This window comes from Glycine max, chromosome 20 (genome assembly GCF_000004515.6).
Source record: "Glycine max cultivar Williams 82 chromosome 20, Glycine_max_v4.0, whole genome shotgun sequence".
Lineage (NCBI taxonomy): Eukaryota > Viridiplantae > Streptophyta > Magnoliopsida > Fabales > Fabaceae > Glycine > Glycine max.
The window spans coordinates 37640713-37662352 of NC_038256.2; the positions used below are offsets into that span (position 1 = coordinate 37640713).

Consider the following 21640-nt stretch of genomic DNA (forward strand, 5'->3'; position numbering starts at 1 on the left):
ACACTAACATATAATTTAATTCAATAGTTTTATGTTTTAGTGTGTTATATACATGTAACAATATTTGTGTAAATTAATTATTAGCGAGTGCGAGTGTGAGGGCGAGTTTGGGTTGAGTATTAATAATCTCATCCCGATCCCAAATTTGACATTGGATATCGGAAAAAAATCTGAATCCGACCTCAATCCCGGTCAATTAGGATTTTTCCTAATTAAAATCGGGACGCAGGTTTGGGCCCATTGAGCATGAGCAAAGTATAACAAATGACAATTTTATGTATTTGTAATTTTGTATAGGCTTTTTGTTCAAATTAATCATTCTGGACGCTGGAATTGGTTACTAAGTTAAAAAAAATATATTTGTTTTGAGATTCTTCCAATAAAGAAGACAGGGGAGGGGGGGACAGAATAGAATTGTTTGTTTTAACTTTTAAGTGCAATTCAAGTTCTGATTTTTCATCTAATCCACAGTCTGTCAAAGTAACTATAGTTCCCCTTGTAGATATTTTGTTCGTTTTTTTAAATACTCTTTCGTAGGCAAAGGAAAAAAATTGTAGTGAAATATAAGTTGTAGTTGTAGTATATTTAACTAACACAATAACGTCCCTACAAAGGGAGGGAAGGAATAAATCCTTAGAACCCTTGAAAAAATGGAAGCTTTAAAACCAAGTTATCTAAGAGAAAATCTCAGGAGGCAAGAAAGCAAATTTGTTGTCAGCTTCTCATTTTTGTAAACTTTCTGTTGAGAAGAGAGGGAAAAGGCTTTTCTTGAGCAAGCACAAGTGTGTGTCCAAAGTCTGGTACATATTTTATTATCCGTATTCTGATGAATGTGATCAAAATAAGTTTCCTTGCCCCAAGTTAAGTAATTGGATCAGGATTCTTGGAAGGCAATACTCTCGAATTTATCTTTCAACGTGTTCCTTTGTTTGCCGGTAACAATTTAAGCATTTTCGGCTCATAAAACTCAAGACGAAGAAAAGAGAATCTCTTAGATATGTAAAAATAACTTCATTTATTATTCAATACAAATGACAATTAGAAAGGCTCTATTTATACTAATCCTGTAGGGCTATTTTCATCCAAAAGAATAGAAAATTCTGGAATCTAATTATGACAAAATGGATGCTACAAGACTATCATTATGGTGCATCAATGTGTTGTTTGTCACTCATAGCGGTTGATAGTATTCATATTCATGATATCCTTAGTTACTATTATAACAGCATGGCCCCATCAATTTAATGTTGCAGTATTCATCACTTTAAGAGTACCTTCACATTTATTTATGTTGTATTGTGAACTCTTAACGAATCCACGTACTCTCAACCATGAAGATTCGGACAGCTAAAAACTCCTTTACTTCCTTCTAAAGATATTCTTAATTAAACAAAACTGCATTTTCCCTCCCATGCAATACCTATATATAGCTCCTCAATTATAAGTTACAAGTTAGAGCCCTCAGACATATTCTTTCATAAGAACCATGAAAAACTTCCACACAACACTACTTATCTTCTTCACTGGGTTTGTTTCCTCAAGTCTGTTTCAAGTTTCAGTTGCATCTATTGTTTCAACAGGAGACTTCAATAAGGACTTCTTTGTAATATGGTCTCCTACCCATGTGAACACATCTTCTGATGGACATACAAGAAGCTTGATACTGGACCAAGAATCTGGTACTAATTATCAAGTTTAAATTAAATAGCTGCAATATCAAAACTGAAGATTCTTTTCTTAACTATGTTTGGATAATTATTGCAGGATCTGGTTTTGCTTCAAACCAGATGTTTTTATTTGGGCAAATTGACATGCAAATCAAACTAGTGCCAGCTGATTCTGCAGGCACTGTCCTGGCCTATTATGTTAGCAACTCTTTGCCCTTCTTTTTTCTGATTGTTTTGAATCATATAAAAATATAGACTCATTCTAACTTGGCAATATATTATTACAGCTTACCTCTGATCAACCTAATCGAGATGAGATAGACTTTGAGTTTCTTGGCAATGTCTCTGGGCAGCCATATATTCTACAAACAAATATTTTCGCAGATGGAACTGACAATCGAGAAGAGAGGATTTATCTGTGGTTTGATCCTACAAAGGACTTCCATAGTTATTCGGTGTTGTGGAATATGCACCAGATTGTGTAAGCCATCTTCTACAATCAATGAAAGCTTTTTATAGCCTAAATTGCATTGCTCTTCAATCCTTTATACTTGGTTGGTAGAGGAAGCAACTTCAATAAATTACTTATATTGTTGAAAAGTTGGAAACTAGTCAAACGAGTCAATATGATTAATGCACTTATTTTACTTCACTAACATATATACATAATTGAAAAGTTTTATCAGATTTAGTTTCTTAGGTTGGATATGATCAGGGGTTCAATTCCTTGTTCTAGCATATGAAAGAACATATGTTGAGAGAGATCAATGTCTTAAATTAATCTTTGTGCATCAAAAGATTAGTCTTTACTTCTCAGTTAAGGATACCTGACTTCACCCAAAAATTTGTTTGAAGTTGAAAATATTTTAACTTTTTAAATCATTTTCTGCACCATGTTAAGTTTATATATTGTGTTTCCAAAAGGCTAGTTGTAAAGTTGACTTTGCCTTTATTCAGATTAATGGTGGATATGATTCCTATAAGAGTTTATAGAAACCACGCAGACAAGGGTGTAGCATTTCCTAGATGGCAGCCAATGAGTCTGAAAGCAACCTTGTGGAATGGTGATAGCTGGGCAACACGAGGTGGCCAAGATAAGATTGATTGGACAAAGGGTCCCTTCATAGCTTCATTCAGAAATTACAAGATTGATGCTTGTGTGTGGAAAGGGAACCCAAGGTTTTGCAGAGCAGCTAGCCCTACCAATTGGTGGAACCAATACAGCTCTAGCACACTTACGTCCACTCAAAGAAGGTGGTTCAAATGGGTCAGGAAATACCACATGATTTATGATTACTGCCAAGACAATGAGAGGTTCCAAAACAATCTTCCAAGGGAATGTTCTCTTCCCAAGTATTGATCAGAAAGGAGGATCATTGCTTCGGTTTCTCTTTTCTTTTTTCCTTTCGGTTTTAGTTTCAGATGTGTTGTTACAATTGTTCTATGTTTGATGCCACAAAGCTAAAAGCTTTGCTTTCATTTGCTGATTATAATCATTTGTTAGCCTTCGAAGTAAAGCGTTCAATCATAAAGCTGAAATGTCTTGGTTGCGAGTTAGGAAAGGTTTTTAGGCCTTATGTAGTTGGTTGTCAAGAGTTAAAATTTAATTCACGAATGTGACATATATTAGTTATCCGGATATATAAAATAAACTATACCTCTCCTATAGTTTAACACTTTTTCAAAGTATCGTTTTATACTTCTTTCTTTTTTCACCGTACTCTATAATTTGGAGTAAAGTGAACATTGGCTAATTCCTATACAATTTTTTGTTACTTAACCCCCGTATAATTTGAATTGAAAGTGAAAAAAAATATCTTTTTGATTATAATGTTTTGTCTTCTCTTGTCTTACTTGTGAAACACCATATTAATTTTTGTTCTAGCTTCAAAATGCTTTTCCTCCTGCCAATGTGAAACACTTTGCATTTCATCATTAATTTGTTAAAAGAACTTTTTGTAAAGTCCCCAACAAGTAACTTCGAGTTTATTGCTCACCACTTGAATCCCTTGTGGTTTGTTTCTATATGTAAACTACTAGATGCATGTTTGCATCGAAGTTGCAATTGAGTGCCTTGTCCCAAAAGCTAGACCGCGGTTGACAATGGTTCAATGCATTGTGTGAATTGTGCTTTTTTGGCATTTGTAGTGCTCCACTCACATCACCTAAAACCAAAAACAACATCAATGCATTGTGTGATTGGTCTAATTGCTTGCTTCTCTTATGAGTTTAGGGATTGGGTGAAGATCATTTTCTTACTTGTTCAATACCAAATTGTTTTAATGAGTCAAATGCAAAAATGATCCAAGGCTAGATTGATTATGAATTTGGTTTTTGATTCAATTGGTTGTTCAATCCGATCGTATTTTTGTTATTTAGTATCCAAATTATAAGTTTGGATATTAGTACAAAATGGACAAACCAAACAAATCGCTTGTTTTTCTTTTCTTTGCTAAGCCCATTTACCATGGATGCTGATAGCCATAGCATAAATAAAGATTGGATTAGATTCATGTGGCCGTGACCTTCCATTCACCTTAACCACTACATTGTTTTAGTTATAATGCAAACACTAAATTATAATAACATTATTAAATGATATAATGGTATTTTTAAAATACTTATTTAATGTCAAATATAGTTTTAAAATAATAAATAATAATTTTTATAATAAAAATATTTAATAAATAAATTATATATATATATATATATATTATTTAATATTTTTTCATACTATAAAAATTAATATAGATCACTTTGTCTTTTTATCTCTTTTTTATACCATTTTCTTCTCAACTTTTCTACACATCACTTATATTATATTATTTTAATATTATAATATTTATATTATTTAATACATTAAAATAATATACTATATTATTTATTTTAACACAGTATAAGTGAAGTGATGTGACAAAAAAGTATAAAAATATGAGAAGAAAAACATAATTGTAGGTTCATATTTATTATATAAAGATATTAAAAATTAAGCATAAACATTTATTTATTAAATATCATTATTATAAATATTTTTAATTATTGTTTAACTTGTCGTATTTCTGGATAATTGTTTCGTGCATCCAACATTTTTTTTGTAGGACTCAAATCTATAACTTTCGTGTTATTAGTATGATATTTTAATCAATTGAGTTAATATGCCAATTATGTTATAAAATGATTAATGTCACTATATATAATGTTAAAATTTATAATATATATTTAATACACATATAAGTTTACATAATAAAATATGACAATTAATTTTAATCTAATAATTGATTTTTTGACATATATAAATTTTTATTAAACCTATGATTTTTATTTAAAATTTATATATATAAAAAAATAGATTGTTAGATCAAAATTAATTATAATAAGACTAAAATCATAATCTATTTAATGTAATAATTATAAAAAATTATAATTTAATTCTGTAAAAAATTATTTAAAAACTTATGAATCATACGGATTCATAGAAATTGTGAATCTGCATGTTTTTTTAGCAGGGACACTTTCAGAATTTACAGAAATTTGCTCGGTGCACAAGAAAAAAGCTGATGCACCAAGCAATTCTCTTATTTCTGTCACCGATAAACGGTACAAGTCCAAGCCCAAGACATAGCCCAGTCAAATAATCATCTTTAGTTGGACGCGCAAGCCTACGACAAATTTAAAACCCTAGTCGCCGTTGCCATCCAACCATCTTCTGTTTACCGTCGTCGTCGTCCCGCCGTTCCTCTGCCGTCGTCGCACGAACACCCAGCAGAGAGCTTCGAAGCCACGCAGGCGGGAACGACCAGCCATCCCAGCGTCGTCGTTGCAGTCGGAAGGTTGCACCACACCAGGCCGTCGCGTTGTAAGGTTCCAAGTCAGTGTCTTTCTTCTTTATCAATTTTATTACGACTTGTTTCCAAATAGGCATCAACTGAGTGCAACCTGCACTTAACTCTACAATGGCTGGGAAATTGACATGTGTTTTTGAACTTTTGAAGTATTGGAATTTGAATTAATTAGTGAGTTCGGAAGTATTGTATTTTGTAAGAGTGAGTGTTCGACATTGCATTCTGTGACTTTTTATTACTGTTTTTGCTTGAAGTTTCTGGTATTGGGAATGAAATTGAAATGAGAAGGTGTTCAACACTTTTGTAATTAGTGATGCTGATTGAGGTTCAATCCTTTAAGCTTTTCTTACTTGTTACCGATTGTCACTTTTTGGACGGAAGGATGGACTGATACAATTTCAGATTGATATAGGAATGGGTAACAGATTGCTGGATCTAAATACGAGAAATGCCATGGCAAGTGTTGTAGGATAAAAGATGTAATGGGAATTGTTACATGGGTTGGGGGAAGTTACTGTTATTATTTTAAAGTCTGTATTTTTTAGAAACAGGCACTGGTTGCTTACTTGATTTTTAATTGCTAAAACATTGTATGTAAGCAAGTGAACTGTCTTTTGTATCAAAATAGGGTACCACTTTTACCTAATGCTGTTTTTACTTGAAGTTTCTGTCATTGTAGATTCTAAATTTGTTCTGCTGAAACTTTTTTTTTGTGCATATTAATTTGTGATATGTTTGTCTTTTTTTGGCCTTTTTATTAATTCAAGGTATAAAGTTTTCAATTTTTTTAATATAGACCAAGTCATGTGGGTCAATAAGTGACCCACTAGTTTGACCACTGACCCAATGCCTTGACCGGTTCGATCACTTTTTGGTTTTTAAAACTATGCTTCGTAGTTCCTAGGCCAATGTTTGCATTCACTTCCTTATATGCTCTTTGGAACCATCACAGGCTTTTTAGACAGCTGACAAGAGACAACAAGATATGGCAGAGAAGAGCAAAGAGCTGCTCCAGTTTGAGCATAAAGGCACACCCCTTTCTTCCTTAGGTCTCTTCTATCTTTCTTCAATTCAATTTGTTTTTCTTATTTCCCATTTTCATTTTGGGTTATAATGATGAAGTTGTCTTTGTTTGTGCAGAATCCACTCTTCTTGTTTGTGATAATAAAAAAGAATCAGACACACAAACTAGGAGACTCCCCCCTCATGGCACACCACTCACTGCCCCACATCCCCCAAGCCAACGTACTACTTCAAATTCATCCCAAGTCTTTAAATTTACATCTTTTTTTTTATTAAGGAACACCTCAAATATTGGTTAATTACCATACAGTTATAGTAGATTAGAGTTTTTAGTTTTCATGTTTCCATATTGACAAAAACACTGAATGCTATGCGCACGAGGGAATTAACTGATATTGCCTAGATATTGTCACTTGCTATTTTGGATGATGGCTAACTTTGGTTTCCTTAGTATAATTTTTTCAAATTTATGTTTCAAAGCTCATTACTGGGGTATGATGTGCCTGAACAATTGTTCATGATGATGCTTGGGGATATACATGTTACCTATGATGTATGGGTGTCCCTTTCGTAGATAGTTGTGATGCCCATAACAGTACTTATTGGGTATATGCATCTGATGCGTACTTATCACTGGTAGTGATTCACTCCAAGTACAAGTTAGTCCATGCAAAACATTAGATTTTGTTGCTAAGTTGTTTGCTTTGTAACAAAATTAAACATACTACTGCTTCACTCACTCCCTTCAAAACTTCTGCCTTAAATGTTTTTGCTTACTTGAGTTAGGATGTTATGAAACTAGTATTTTTCTTATGATTTAATTTAATTTCTTTGTTGTTTATGTTTTTATATTTCTCTGTGATATACTATGCTATCCTTTCAGAATTTTGTTGTACAGTGTACCTGTACCATTACTCTTACCCATATCCATGCAAACTACCAACCAATTATGTCCCCTGCCAATGCGATGAGCCTATAGTAAACAATAGTACTTCATTGTTATTAACCACAACTGCCCATAAAATAGAATCTCAGTCTGAATCAGTTATCCTCTGTGCAGCTGGAGTTCCCCCAAAAAGGGTGTTTTGGTCTTGTCTGGTTTTCAACTTAACTTTTGGTGTGATTTGTCTGTCACTGGACTGGAAGTTTTCTGCCCCTTGTCTTGTGTGCCAAACAGATTTGCTGTATGTTAGTGGCTATTATTTTAAGTGAACTAGTTTAATTGTTTAAGCATTCAAAGTTCAAGATCTTAATCATGTTGTGGTTCAATATAAACTCATCCTTGTCTACAAAAACTCTTTTATTTGTCTGTTCATGATGCCATTGGTTGGGATTTCTGTCTGGTCGTGGCTTCGTGCACATTTTTGTAGTTGTTTTACAACTATTTTATATGTGATATCTCTCTCAAGAATCTTAAATCACTAATTGCTAAACTTTTAGTTTGAAGGAAAACTAAACATGGATGTGACAGACGGATACAAGCCTTTTCCCTAAATAATATTTCATGTTGAATTAGGTTTTTATATCATACTAACTGGTTATATTCTAGTCATAAGCATTGATGTAGCTATTGTTTGAATGCTTCAGAAATCTATGAAGATGGAATAATAAAATGAAGTACAACTTTTTGTGTGACATCAAATTTTGTTTATTGATGCAGTTTTAGGGAAGGTTAAAGACTTCCTAGGAGTGATGTCAGAAGCAAATAAGAGGCTTGAACTTGATGCAAAGGTTAAAGCTTGATTTCTGGTCGAAGCCATTTGTTTTTACTGCTTTGCAACTATTTTCTCCGGTCTTACTTTATTCCATCTTGTTTAGCTTTAAATATATATGCCTGTATATTAATATGTAGGACAATCCTGAGAATTATGATATTGAAGAGCTAACTGGAAATGAATCGGAAGTTATTGAAATGGTCAGTGTCAGTCACTCTATTGTCTCTCTCATATCAATAATCCCTCTACTTACCTGTCTATATATTAATGACTTGCAATTAGTGGATTAAAATATTTATTTTGCTTTCATTTTCTTGCAGGATTTGATGCTTGGTGTAGCTGATCTTCATACACCAGAGGCAGTGGCTGCTGCTGAATCTGCAATTTCCACTTGTCAGCCTGTGATTCCATTGGCTGCTGATGGTAGTGAAACAGATTCAGAGGAAAGTAGTACTGATGATGACTGTGGGGATGATGATATTGAAAGCAGTGATGATTATCACGACGATGGAAACAACAGTGAAAAGCCTTCATCTCTTGTTCAAAAATCTATTTCCAGTAAGGATAATATTCAGGAAAAACAAAAGGGAAATGTTCATTCCAAAAAACGTCCAAGAATAGTTGAGCTATCTTGAGCATAACAAGATTTTGAGGATTAGATCTTTATGCTATAACAATTTACTGAGATTATTGCGACCAGTCTAGTTGGAATTTTCTGTATGATTTATGCTGCGTTAAATTATAACCAATGTATCTACGACCTCTATGTCAGGGGCAGCGGCTGGTGAAGTAACAAGACTTGCTACTTGGCTTTATTGTAGCGTTCTCTTATGTCCTCTATTGGGATTTTTAAATTATTGCGTAGGTGCATTAAGTTACTCTTAATTTTCCCTCGTAGACAATGAGAAAAAAGAAAAGGAAGAGAAAATACAGAAGAAACAAAACACATCTATTACCACAAGCTGTGGCAAATGATAAATATTGTAGGAAATAGGAAAAATAACATCGATAATAAATTTTCTGAGTGATTTAGTGCACGACAACTGTTGAAAACTTATTTAGATGCACAATATCATCCTACTGAAAACGGAGGTTCCGGGGGAATTTTAAATTGTCCTATATATTGTGCAGACACAGCATAGGACAAGCTGTGCTCATAGTAAGAAATTGCCATAGCACACATTTTATAATTATAACAAATTGAGGGTATCTCGTTACAAAGGAACATTTGGTTTGTCTAGACAGTAGGCTAGACTTCGAAATAATAACTTACATGTGTACCTATAAGCTGCACTTTGGTTGAAGAATTGAATGTTTATTCTGATCGACAACTCATTGACCGATTCTTGAGCTGATCGAGTTGTGTGTTCTCTTGATCATCTTGTCCTTGAATTAAACTCCCATAACCGCATGTCTGGAAGGTAAAACTAGTGATATATGTTTTATTATTTATTAAAGACACAAGCAATACTAAAACAAATTAGTGATCTATGTTTTATTATTAAGTAAAATTTATATAAAAATTATAATTAAACGGTGTTAACCTTTTTATACATACAATAAATAGTCTATGTATTTACAATTCAGTCATATATTGCATCATGTACAATAAATGAGTTTGTCTTATTCATCCCAAGAAAAAATGGGATTAGACCAATAAAATTTTGATAATTATTTTATTTTAAATTTTATTATTAATTTTATTACTATTATGTTTAATGTATTATTTTTAATTTCTGAGTTGTCTTAATTAAAGAACAGCCATGTTGGGGTTGTCTTCTGGGAATCAGAATCAGAAGTAATTAACAAAAAAGGATGATTGAAGCTTTTTTTGGATGTATGAGTAAACTTTATTGGCTGACGGAAGGGTGTCTCACAGGAGTTATGGTCACAGTCACACCAAACTCTTAAAGTGTATTTTATATTTTATATTGTTAAATTTTGAAGCGTTTCCTCCCTAATTATCCTACAGTAAAAGGTAAAAATATATCATTAAATATATTTTTTAATTAATTATTGTAAAAAATTTAAAATCAACAAATTTATCATATGCATAATAATATTTGATTAAATAACTTCTGTAAAAACATATGAATTTAATTTATATGCACTCACATTGTAAAGATTTTTTTTTATATGAGTTATGATGAATTAAATTCAAAAAAATATTTATATTGTATTCTAATTAATTAAAGGATGCAGATTTTTCAACATCCCCTAAAATCCAACCAATCACCTCATTAATAATACTTATAAGAGTATTCAAATGAATACTACTTATAAGAGTGATATTATGAAATAGTCGCTTTCTCTTTAGATAACATCTTAAAATATATTTTTCTTTGTCATATTGCTTGAATGGTCCAATTGAATGTTTCAAAGATAGTATCTATTAAAAGATACAGATATAAATATATGTTAGGTCATGAATAAGTTGTAATAAAAATAATTTTTAAAAATAAAATTAATGCGAAATAAAATGAAAATAATTTTGGAGGATAATAAATGAGATATATTCTTAAAACTTAGTTATAATTGTTGCAACTATAATACATATAAGAATAAACATCACAGACAAACAAAAATAAATTATGGATGGCGTTTAGCATAGATTTTCTTTTCTTTAATTTATAATATTCTTCACTAATTTTGCCTAATTTTTTAATTATATGAGATTTATCTCAATAACTAAGTAATTAAAAACCTAGTCACAATTTATACTAATCATTCAAGTAGTATCCAAATTACATCATTGATAGAAATAATTTTTAATTTATTTTATTTATCTTTAGGTCGAATTTTAAATTATTCACATCTATTTTTTTAATAAACAAGAGGATTAACATAAAGAAACTTAATCATAAAATTTAATAATTTATATTAATAAAAAATACCTTCCTAACTGTTGAGTTTATTTTTTTATTTATATTATTATTAATATTTATTTATATATACAATTTCTAAACAAAATAAATACATATGTTTACATGATTACATCATAGAAAACTTCGTTATTGAAAACGACTACTCTTCTCAGTTTTAACCGTGTATTCTGTGTTTGTCTTCCCTCTTCTGTCTTCACCCTGAAAATATTACAACCTTTTAACTGATTGGAAGCCATGTTGCGTTGTCTTCTGGGAATCAAAATCAGAAGAAGTTAACAATGGGATGATTGTAAGCTTTTTTAGGTATGAATCAGCTTTTCTTGGCGAAGGATATTGAATTCATTGGCTGAATGAAAATTAAGATGTTGCTAGCTTTTATAACTAAAATTAATTTGAGGGTACATAGTTTGAAACACAACAATTTTTTTTCTTTCTATTTTGGAGTGAAGAAACAAAACTCTTCCAATTCAATTCGTGGGACCTTATCTTAATTACTACTAGGCTACATAGTAAATTATGTGCCTCATACTTCGATGTTGGTCATCCTATAATTAATTTACAAATTTAGTCTTTCATTTTTTTTACAATCTTACTATTTCAGTTCACAATTCTAAAATTAGACATTGATTATTAATTGTTTATGTTGATCGTCACGTGCTATGCTATTATTGGACATTAATGGTCAGACGTCATACTTTTATTGGATATTAATTTCGTACACCTAATTAGGTGGACATCCGATAAAAGTATGACACGTGACGATCAACGTCCAATGAAAGTGCGATACGTGGTGATCAACATAAATAATTAACAGGTAAAGTCCAATTTTGGGATTGGAGATTAAATTAAGGGGATACAAAAAATTAGGAAACTAAATTTGTGAATTAAACTATAAGAGAATCAAAATTGAAATCTAAGACAAATAGGAGAATTAAATTTACAATTTAGCCTTACTAGTATTATGTGACCAAGATTGATCTTGATAGGTTTCCAGTAACAAATTAACATAGTTGACTGATCCCAAAGTTGACTTAAGTCAACCAAGACTAGTTTTGTTAGTTTCCCTTGAATTAAAAATAGGTTTGATTGTTTATATATTTAAGTAAGTTATGTGTACTCTTAATTTTTCTAAAATGAAAAAGAGACAAGATTGGAAAGTTGGCTTCAAGAAAGAACACTCTTACTTGTTGTCCTTTGGGAATGAGAAGTAACGAGGGAAGATTCTGTTGGAAGTATGAGATGAAGTTCTACATACATCGATTAAAAGTGAAAAAGTTGAGCACCATATAAGTGAGGAGAAGACTCATAAACTTGAGTCTTAAAGTTTTGAGTTAAAGTGTGGTGTCAAATTTTCTATGTGGTTGTTCATGAATTATTGATGTAAATCTCCTAAGTGTTTACCTCCCTAAATTCCCCAATTATTAGTATCAGATCTAATAGTTTGACTTGATGACTAACTCAAATGAGTAAAATGACGACAATAGTTCCTGATCCTAATGATCCCTTGTATCGAAAGTCTTCATAGCGGTGGATCTAGAAGGCATGTCCTGTGAGTAGAGCCAGTGGCGGAACCAAGACCCAAAGTCAGTGAGGACAAATTATAAAAAATAAAATCAGTGGGTTCAACTATATAAATATAGATGAAATAAAATATAAAAATATAAAATTTTATTTACAATTTTTCAGTTTAAAAGAAAATTTATTGATAAATTTTAGAAAATGAGGGGGTGCAAGGACACCCCCTAGCCACAATGTAGATCTAATGACTACCATGGAATAGTGGATGATAATGGCTTACGCTTGAGGGAGAGATTATCATGCAGAAAAGATTTATGATTTATGCTTGAGAGGAAGATTTTGAGTACAAGTATAACATAAAGTCCAACATCGAATAAAAGTAAAAAAATTGAACACAACTGAGAAAAAGACTCATAAATCATTATAAGAATAAAAAAAATATTAGAAACTAAAAAGAAAAGCTATATTTGTAACTTTTGAAGAAAATTGGGGAGATAATTTGCTCAATTGCTGATGCTAGTTACTTCACAATTCCATTTGTACAGTACTGTGAACGAAGAAATAAAGCTCCAATCCTATTATGTAATAACAATGAAGATATACTAATAAAGAAGAAAAGAAGAACCTACAAAGGTCAATAGATCCTCCACGTTCTCCCCACCACGAATACCAGAGTTTTTTTTGGCCACTTACAATCCTATTCTGATCGATAATGTTTATGACTACCACAACTATGATCAAAATCTAGCGAGGATATGGGTCAGAAATTGAAGCCTCATTGACCGATTCTTGAACTGATCTAGTTGTGTCTTCTCTTGATCTTGTTGTCCTTGAACTAAACTCCCATAACTGCATGTCTGGAAGGTCTCCAGTTCTATCCACGTAAAATGCAGGTTCCAAAGGTAGTGGAAGAGTGGTAGGTCTAGCAGCAACATTGTCTTGAACGCAGAGTAACCCAATGTGGATGCATCTCATTATTTCATTTTGTGAACCATTATTTAATGTGGGATCTATGATATTTGTAGCTCTTCCTTCTGTCCAGCTTTGCCATGCCTGCGTGATTTTGCTCAGTTACATAAATTACGTTCGATTCCATTTCTATAGTAATTTAGATTATTAACACCTAAGATTCTCCAATTTGATACATCTAACAAGAAGTAAGGTAAAAGGAAAGCTTACAAAACTCAACAGATCCTCTACAAAATCTCCATGACGAATGCAACTATTTTTCTGGCCACTTACAACCTCAAGAACCAGTACACCAAAACTAAAAATGTCCGATTTCTCTGAAAATTGTCCATGCATTGCATACTCAGGTGCCATATATCCACTACATAAAATGATGAAGTATAGCTTAATTAAGCAGAATCTTTTCACAATCATCTTCAACATTTACACAATTTTCAATGGCTATACCCAATAATATCATTAACAACTAATAAACTAATGCATTTTAGTACTTACTAGGTTCCAACAATTCTATTTGTGTCTCCATGAGTTTGATTCACACCAAACAATTTTGCCAAACCAAAATCTGATATTTTAGGATTCATCTCTTCATCTAAGAGAATGTTACTTGCTTTAAGATCCCGATGGATAATGCGCAATCTAGAATCCTGGTGGAGGTAGAGAATGCCTCGAGCAACACCTTCAATGATTTTGTAGCGCTTTTCCCAATCTAATTGGGGTCTCTTTGCTTGATCTACATAGACAAAAAAGCCATATGAATCTTAGAGTTATGTAATTAAGGTCAGTCCTAAACCACAACTGAAATAATAGAAGTATGGTCCAATTAAACAAACATTCAAATTAAACTTACCAAATATGAAGTAATCAAGGCTTTTATTCGGAACAAATTCATAGACAAGTAGTTTTTCTCTCCTTTCCAGACAGAAACCAAGTAGCCTAACTAAATTTCGATGCTGAAGCTTGGCCACTAAAAGCACTTCATTCTTGAATTCTATATCCCCCTGTCTAGAATTCGTTGACAACCTTTTGACAGCAATCTCTTGTCCATTGGAAAGCCTACCCTGAAAATATATCATTCAGGAATAGTCAGCTCTTTGCAAGTAATTATCCGTATCATATTTTGATGAAAAGTTACATTTGACAGTGTTAGCTTACCCTGTAAACAATCCCAAATCCGCCTTTCCCGAGTTTATTAGAATCGCAAAAGTCATTTGTGGCATCTCGTATGGTGTTAAAGTTGAATTGCAATGACTTAGAAATGTCAATTTCATCATCATATTCTTCTTCTTGTTGAGCTTCACATGAAGAACAGATTTAAACTAGTAAGATTTTCAATACAAGCTTAATCCCACTATGCTAATAAAAGTTCAATGCGACCTAAAAGACTAAAACTAATAATGTTAGATGCAATTTCTTATCGATAAACCAAAACGCGATAGTTATTCACTTTCTCTGTGGTTGACTATTCCTAGCCGTAACTGGGTAAAGCATGCTTTTTTTTTTGTCATCAGCTAGAGGCTAAGGTTGTTCTTCAATTCATTGAATAGATTAATTTCACTCGAGATGCTTAATTACACCGATCAAGGAAATTTTGCACATGATAAAAATCAAATTCTCCGCTAAAAAGATTATTCCCACTTGATAGACGCAACAAAAACTTACACTAGTGCCCTTACACGGTTGAGTAAAACATGTTTTAATTTAATTACTTAATTTATTTTACTTTTGCAAAATGTACTGTTTACTATCGCACATGGAGGGAATTACTCTAGATTAAGATATATTGTAAATGTATCTAGAAATATTGAAAAAATCCGTTTTGGTTATGTCGAGTTTTTTCATTTCCAAATAGGAAAGAAAAATGTGAACGTATTTTTTAAATTCTAAAACATTTCTCTATTAGATAAAATTTACATGATCGGTTAAATATATGGATTATGTAAATATTCTTGCGCTCCCCTAAATAAAAAAACATGTCACAGTAAACTAGTATTTTCACCTACTTTTAAACTTTTCCCGTCGCTTTCTCCCTCTTAGATACATGTAGATAAAAATGAACACCACAGCAGCAACAACTGGTACTGCTACTGCTATGCTGATGGTAGCTGTGCTACTTTTTCCTGCAAATCAAATCCTCAGTGTGACAATTCCACAGATTAAGACAGCAAAATATCAACAACTCCAATAACTAATTACCAGGCCATCTTAAACACGATTTTTGAAAAATAAAAAACGTACGAAGAATAGAACATTCAAAATTCTTTGACACAGTTTAAAAATGGCATGATGAAGTAATTTAGTGTGCCTGGGACAATTGCAATTTGATTAAAATTATCTTTTAAGTAACATGATTTATATTAGTAGAAATTTTTTATATTAAAAGTAATTTATCTAAATGATTAAGGACAATAAAACCAGGAAAACAACATAACATTATCAAATGATCATGAATACGGAAAAACTAATTAAAACCTCCACAACTGAAAAAAAAAATGTTCAAAATCCACTTATTGTTGGTGGGAAGTGAGAATCTAAGCATAATATGACAAGTACCTCCCGAGGAAGTGTTATGAGTGACCGTAGAGGATGGTGGCAATAGCGACTGGGATCGTGATGGCGACGGAGACGGTGATGGTGCATATGCTGTATCTCCATAGAAGAGAGATGCAGTTTCAAACCTCATATTACAACTTGGTCTAACAGCCCTACCACCAATTTTGTCTTTACAGCAATCTCTTGGGATACTTTCAATGGACAGCTTTAAGCACTGAGCGCACTCTGACTGTAGCAAGTCTGGGGTGCACTGAACAAGACCATATATGACCTTATTATCAGGACCAGGTATATTTCCTACAGCATACTTGAGACGAGAGTCACCTGATGCAGCTTCACTTTTCAAGTTACCCAGCAAGGTGTTGAGAGATTTATTGAACTGATCCAAGTCCGTTGCGTTGTACATATTGTGATAAAAAAACGCAGGTCCCATTTCCATGTGATCAAATATTGAGTGGTCTGAGTAGCGCAGCATGCATTTCTCATCCTCATACCACCCAATTGCTTCCTTCCGATTTGGACAGAGCTCTGTGCGAATAGTCCTGTAAACGTTGAGGCAGCTGCTGCATTCATCTGGCTTAACATCTCCTCTGCATAGACCAATGGCGTACACTTTGTCAGTGTTCTCCCCGTATGAGGAATTGTAGAAACCGTAGTTGATTTCTGTGTTGGAAGTGAGGGTGGACAAAAGGGTGTCGAGGTTTGCGTCATAGGTGCTGTCGGTCGTGTAGTTTCCTCTATTGCTAGGATCACAGAAATAGGTGAAGTTTTGAGCGTAATCTGCGCTGGCTTGAGATATGAAATTTGCTATGATAAGGAGACAGCAAACAAAGGAAAGTGACCTTAATGGAAGAACAGCCATGTTGGGTTGTCTTCTGGGAATCAAAATCAGAAGTAGTTAACAACAGGATGATTGGAAGCTTTTTTTAGATATGAATCAGCTTTTCTTGGCAGAGGATATTGAATTGAATATGGCTGAATGAAAATTAAGCTGTTGCTAGCTTTTATAACTAAAATTAATTTGAGGGTACAAAGTTTGAAACATAACAATTTCTTTTTTCTTTCTATTTTGAAGTGAAGAAAAATAACTCTTTCAATTTAATTCGTGGGACCTTATGTTAATTACTACTATTATGTGACAACATTGATCTTGTTAGGTTTCCACTAGCAAATTAGAATATTAATAAAAAATAATATCACGACACTTAGAAATACATAACAAGACACGTTAGATAATAAGTATGTCAGATAAGTCTCATTTAGTAAAATCATAAAATAACTAATCAAGATTTTTGTGAGAATGTTCAAACTATATGGAATCAATATATACTTAAAAAGAGGACTCAAATCAAATGTTTTTATCCTAAGGCCTCTTAGCTCAATGATACAGTTTGGTATTTATAGACTAATTGTTAGTTATGACAGCTGAGTAACTATCTAAACTAACATGTAGTAACCCGAGATTGCAGTTGTGTAACTGCAGCTCCCTTAGAATCATCTAATAAACTAAGATAAGATAATGTAACCAGTACGTATTCAATCTCTGTATTGGAAGTGAGAGTGGACAAAAGGGTGCTGAGGTTCGTGTGATAGGTGCTGTTGGCCGTGTAGTTTCCTCGTGTTATGATCACAGAAATAGTGAAGTTTTGTGCAGTGTTATTTGCGCTGGCTTGAGATATGCGATTTGCTATGATAAGGAGACAACAAACAAAGGGAAGTGACCTTAATGAAAGAACTGCCATGTTGGGTTGTCTTCTGAGAATCAGAATCAGAAGTAATTACTAAAAAAGGATGATTGAAGCTTTTTTTGGATGTATGAATAAACTTTATTGGCTGGCGGAATGGTGACTGGCAAGAGTTATGGTCACCCAAACTCTTAAAAGTGTATTTTATATTTTAAATATCTTATTAATTATTTTGTTATTATTTATGTATAGAAGTTATAACTTAAAACATTCTTTTTATTTTTAGATTAAATTACTTATTTGTTGTTTATAATTTTTATGATTATTATTTCTTTAATTTCTATTATTCAAAAAAGTGATTTTTAGTTGATATGATTTATATTTTAATCGTGTGTTTAACAATATATTATAATGTTACCTATGTAGTTTAATATATTCTTATTGATCAATTTTATTATAATATTTAAGTATATCTGTATATAGTTTTAATAAATACAAATGTTATATTTATTATATAAAAATATTTATTGATTAACATATAATATTATTAATTATAATATAATAACAACTATAATAAATAATTTTATAAAATAATAATAATAGCTTCATAATTTTCTAACAAACAGAAAAATGTTTTTTTTATCCGAGTATTTTGGGAAATGAAAGAAAATGATGTGAAACAAAAGCATCCTAAATAACAAAAAGTAACAAAGAAAAAATTATAAATATATTGAGGACTCAAATTATTCAAAGGACATAAATATCCTACCATAGAAGATGAACTGTAAACGCAATCTAGCTTCCACTTTCTGTATTTGAATTTGTAAACGCAATCAGTTCCGTCTCCATCAGACAACATTCCAAGAAGTTGCCTTCTTAAACGAATGGATATAGCTAGTTCAAGTAATGAATAGCTACTGGTCATATAAAAAACAAATAAATACTACTTATAATTTATAAGAAGGTGTGACTTTTTCATAATATCACTCTTAACAATGTGTGACTTTTTCATAGCTGCCGGTCATATAAAAAACAAATGAATACTACTTATAAGAGTGATATTATGAAAAAGTCACACGTCCTTGTTAGTAATGCTTTCACTTTAGATAACATCTTAAAATATATTTTTATTTGCCATATTCCTTGAATGCTCCAATTGAATGTTTCAAAGATAGCGTCTATTAAAAGATACAAGTATAAATATATATGTTAGGTCGTGAATAAGTTGTAATAAAAATAATTTTTTAAAAATGAAAATAATTTTGGAGAATAGTAAATGAGAGATATTCCTAAAACTTGTTTCAATTGCTGAAACTATAATACATATAAAAATAAAAATTACACACAAACAAAAATAAAATTATGGATGGCGTTTAACATAGATTTTTCTTTCCTTTCAATGCATTCAAATTGTATTTGTTTAAGCTTTTTTTTTTTTCGATTCTTCTCAACGTTAAAATTTAATTTATAATATTCTTCACTAATTTTACCTAATTTTTTTAATTATATGAGATTTATCACAATAGCTAACTAATTAAGAACCTAGCCACAAAATTTATATTAATCATTCAGGTGTATTTGAATTTGATCGTTAGTAGAAATAATTATTGATTTATTTTATTTTCTTCCGGATCCAATTCTAGATTAGTCAAGAATTTTTTTTTTCTATTAAATGAGCGGGATAAGCCACAAAAAAAACTTAATCACAAAATTTAATAATTTATATTAATAAAAGAAAATACCTTCTTAATTGTTGAGTTTATTTATTATTATATATATATATATATATATATATATATGTATGTATATATATTCTAAACAAAATAAATACATATGTTTACATCATAGAAAATACTCGTTATCTGATTGAAAACTACTTCTCTCCTCAGTTTTAACCGTGTATTCTGTGTTTGTCTTCCCTCTTCTGTCTTTACCCTGAAAATATTACAACCTTTTAACTGATTGGAAGCCATGTTGGGTTGTCTTCGGGGAATGAAAATCAAAAGTAGTTAACAATAGGATGATTGGAAGCTTTTTTAGATATGAATCAGCTTTTCTTGGCAAAGGATATTGAATTGAATGACGGAACGAAAATTATGCTGTTGCTAGCTTTTATAACTAAAATTAATTTGAAGGTACAAGGTTTGAATCGCAACATTTTTTTTTCTTTCTATTTTGAAGTGAAGAAACATAACTCTTTCAATTCAATTCGTGGGACCTTATGTTAATTACTATATTATGTGACCAAGATTGATCTTGATAGGTTTCCACTTGCAAATTAGTATAGTTGACTAACCCCGAAGTTGACTTAAGTCAACAGATTCTAGTTTTGTTATTTTCTCTTGAATTTAAAAATAGGTTTGATTATTTATATATTTCAGTAAGTTATGTGTACTTTTGATTTTTCTAATATGAAAAGGAGACAAGATAGGAAATTGGCTTCAAGAAAGAACACTCGTACTTCGTGTCCTCTGGGAATGAGAAGTAATAAGAGAAGATTGAAGATGTAGAAATGAATGAGATTTTAATTACTCAATTGTTAATTTCAGGTTTACTAAAATTTATTATCATTTTCTGTCCAAAAATAAGTTTGTTATCATTAATTGAATCGCATGCATAAGCTAAAATTAAATAGCGAATAAAATCATGTATTATAATCTTAATTGATTTATAACTTTGTTGGGTGTTGACTTAACTAAACATTACGAGAATAAAAAAATTGTCGGAACTAAAAAGAAAATGCTATATTTGTAATTTTGAAGAAAATTGGGGAGACAATTTACTCAATTGCTTATGCTAGTTACTTCACAATTCCATTTGTACAGTGAACGAAGAAATAAATTTCCAATCCTATTATGTAATAACAATGAAGATATAGAAGAACCTACAAAAGTCAATAGATCCTCTCCGTTCTCCCCACGACGAATATAAGTGTTTTTTTTCTCAATTAATTTGATTATATAAAATAAAACTCACCAATAACAAATAACTAATATAATTATCTTATAATATTAGTCCATATTAATTATTAAAATAAAAAATTTCAACACTTGTTTTGGTGAATTTTTGCCCAGGGATATATTTGTTATTCTAGAAAAGTAAAATACAAATGAACTGTCAAATAAAAAAATCTTTTGTTTTGTTAGAATATAGTTCATTGTAATCTTTTAGGATTGCCAGGTTAAGAGACAGTTGAGTTAGTGTTAGCCTATGCATGATGCATCGATTATTTCCTTAGAATGGGTCATAACCTATTTCTAAGAATTTGTTTATATTAAACACGTTTAATTTTTTTTTAATTAAGGCTGATTTATCCTACTAACATGATACAATCGTACAAAGATATACTGGGACTACGACGCATAATTCTAATATATTTCAGTCAAATTTAGAATTTGATTTGAAGATTTTTTTAATATATAAGAGATTATTTAACATTATTTCTAATGGTTAAGAAATTACTTTATAATTTCTTTTTACTCTAAAAGACACTTAAGAAAGCGAAATACCTTAAACATGTTTCATTAAAACTATTGTAAATACAAATTTTAAAATATTAATGCCAGCCACACACATGAAAGGCATGCAATCTAAAATCTTGTTGCTTTAGTTAAAAAAATTTAGTTATAAATATTAATTTTTTCCCTTGAAAAAAATAAACAATGTGAAATTATTAATGAGTGTGAATGATGTAATAAAATTGTTTAAATATTAATTTTATGATAACTATCTTAAAATTCGCAATTAATTGAGAATATAAAACATTTTACATTCATAAAACTC

General features: G+C 31.2%; 3 protein-coding genes across 5 annotated transcripts; 2 read left to right on the top strand and 1 right to left on the bottom strand.

The window, feature by feature from the left end:
* Window positions 1–1168: 1168 nt before the first annotated feature.
* Window positions 1169–3353, top strand: LOC100783152 (probable xyloglucan endotransglucosylase/hydrolase protein 10). Its single transcript, XM_003555264.5, has 4 exons — window positions 1169–1679; window positions 1765–1865; window positions 1955–2148; window positions 2625–3353. Exons 1-4 carry the CDS (start codon window positions 1487–1489, stop codon window positions 3025–3027), a joined length of 891 nt encoding a protein of 296 aa, XP_003555312.1. The 5' UTR covers window positions 1169–1486; the 3' UTR covers window positions 3028–3353.
* A 1797-nt stretch (window positions 3354–5150) lies between these two features.
* Window positions 5151–9062, top strand: LOC100781730 (uncharacterized). Of its 3 annotated transcripts, none has more exons than XM_006605948.4 (6): window positions 5151–5528; window positions 6462–6558; window positions 6650–6754; window positions 8193–8263; window positions 8385–8447; window positions 8568–9062. In XM_006605948.4, the coding sequence occupies exons 2-6, from the start codon at window positions 6495–6497 to the stop codon at window positions 8880–8882; spliced, it is 618 nt and encodes a 205-aa protein (XP_006606011.1). In that variant the 5' UTR covers window positions 5151–5528; window positions 6462–6494; the 3' UTR covers window positions 8883–9062. The 3 variants fall into 3 exon arrangements, with proteins under 3 accessions (XP_006606011.1, XP_006606012.1, XP_003556002.1); XM_006605949.4 differs by having other exon boundaries at window positions 5275–5523; XM_003555954.5 differs by having other exon boundaries at window positions 5277–5535.
* Window positions 9063–12972: 3910 nt separating this feature from the next.
* Window positions 12973–17149, bottom strand: LOC113000774 (cysteine-rich receptor-like protein kinase 10). The gene is made up of 7 exons (XM_026127541.2): window positions 16173–17149; window positions 15623–15739; window positions 14775–14914; window positions 14470–14680; window positions 14115–14352; window positions 13830–13980; window positions 12973–13703 (listed from the first exon to the last, which is right to left on the bottom strand). Exons 1-7 carry the CDS (start codon window positions 17032–17034, stop codon window positions 13395–13397), a joined length of 2028 nt encoding a protein of 675 aa, XP_025983326.1. The 5' UTR covers window positions 17035–17149; the 3' UTR covers window positions 12973–13394.
* Between the last annotated feature and the right edge of the window lie 4491 nt (window positions 17150–21640).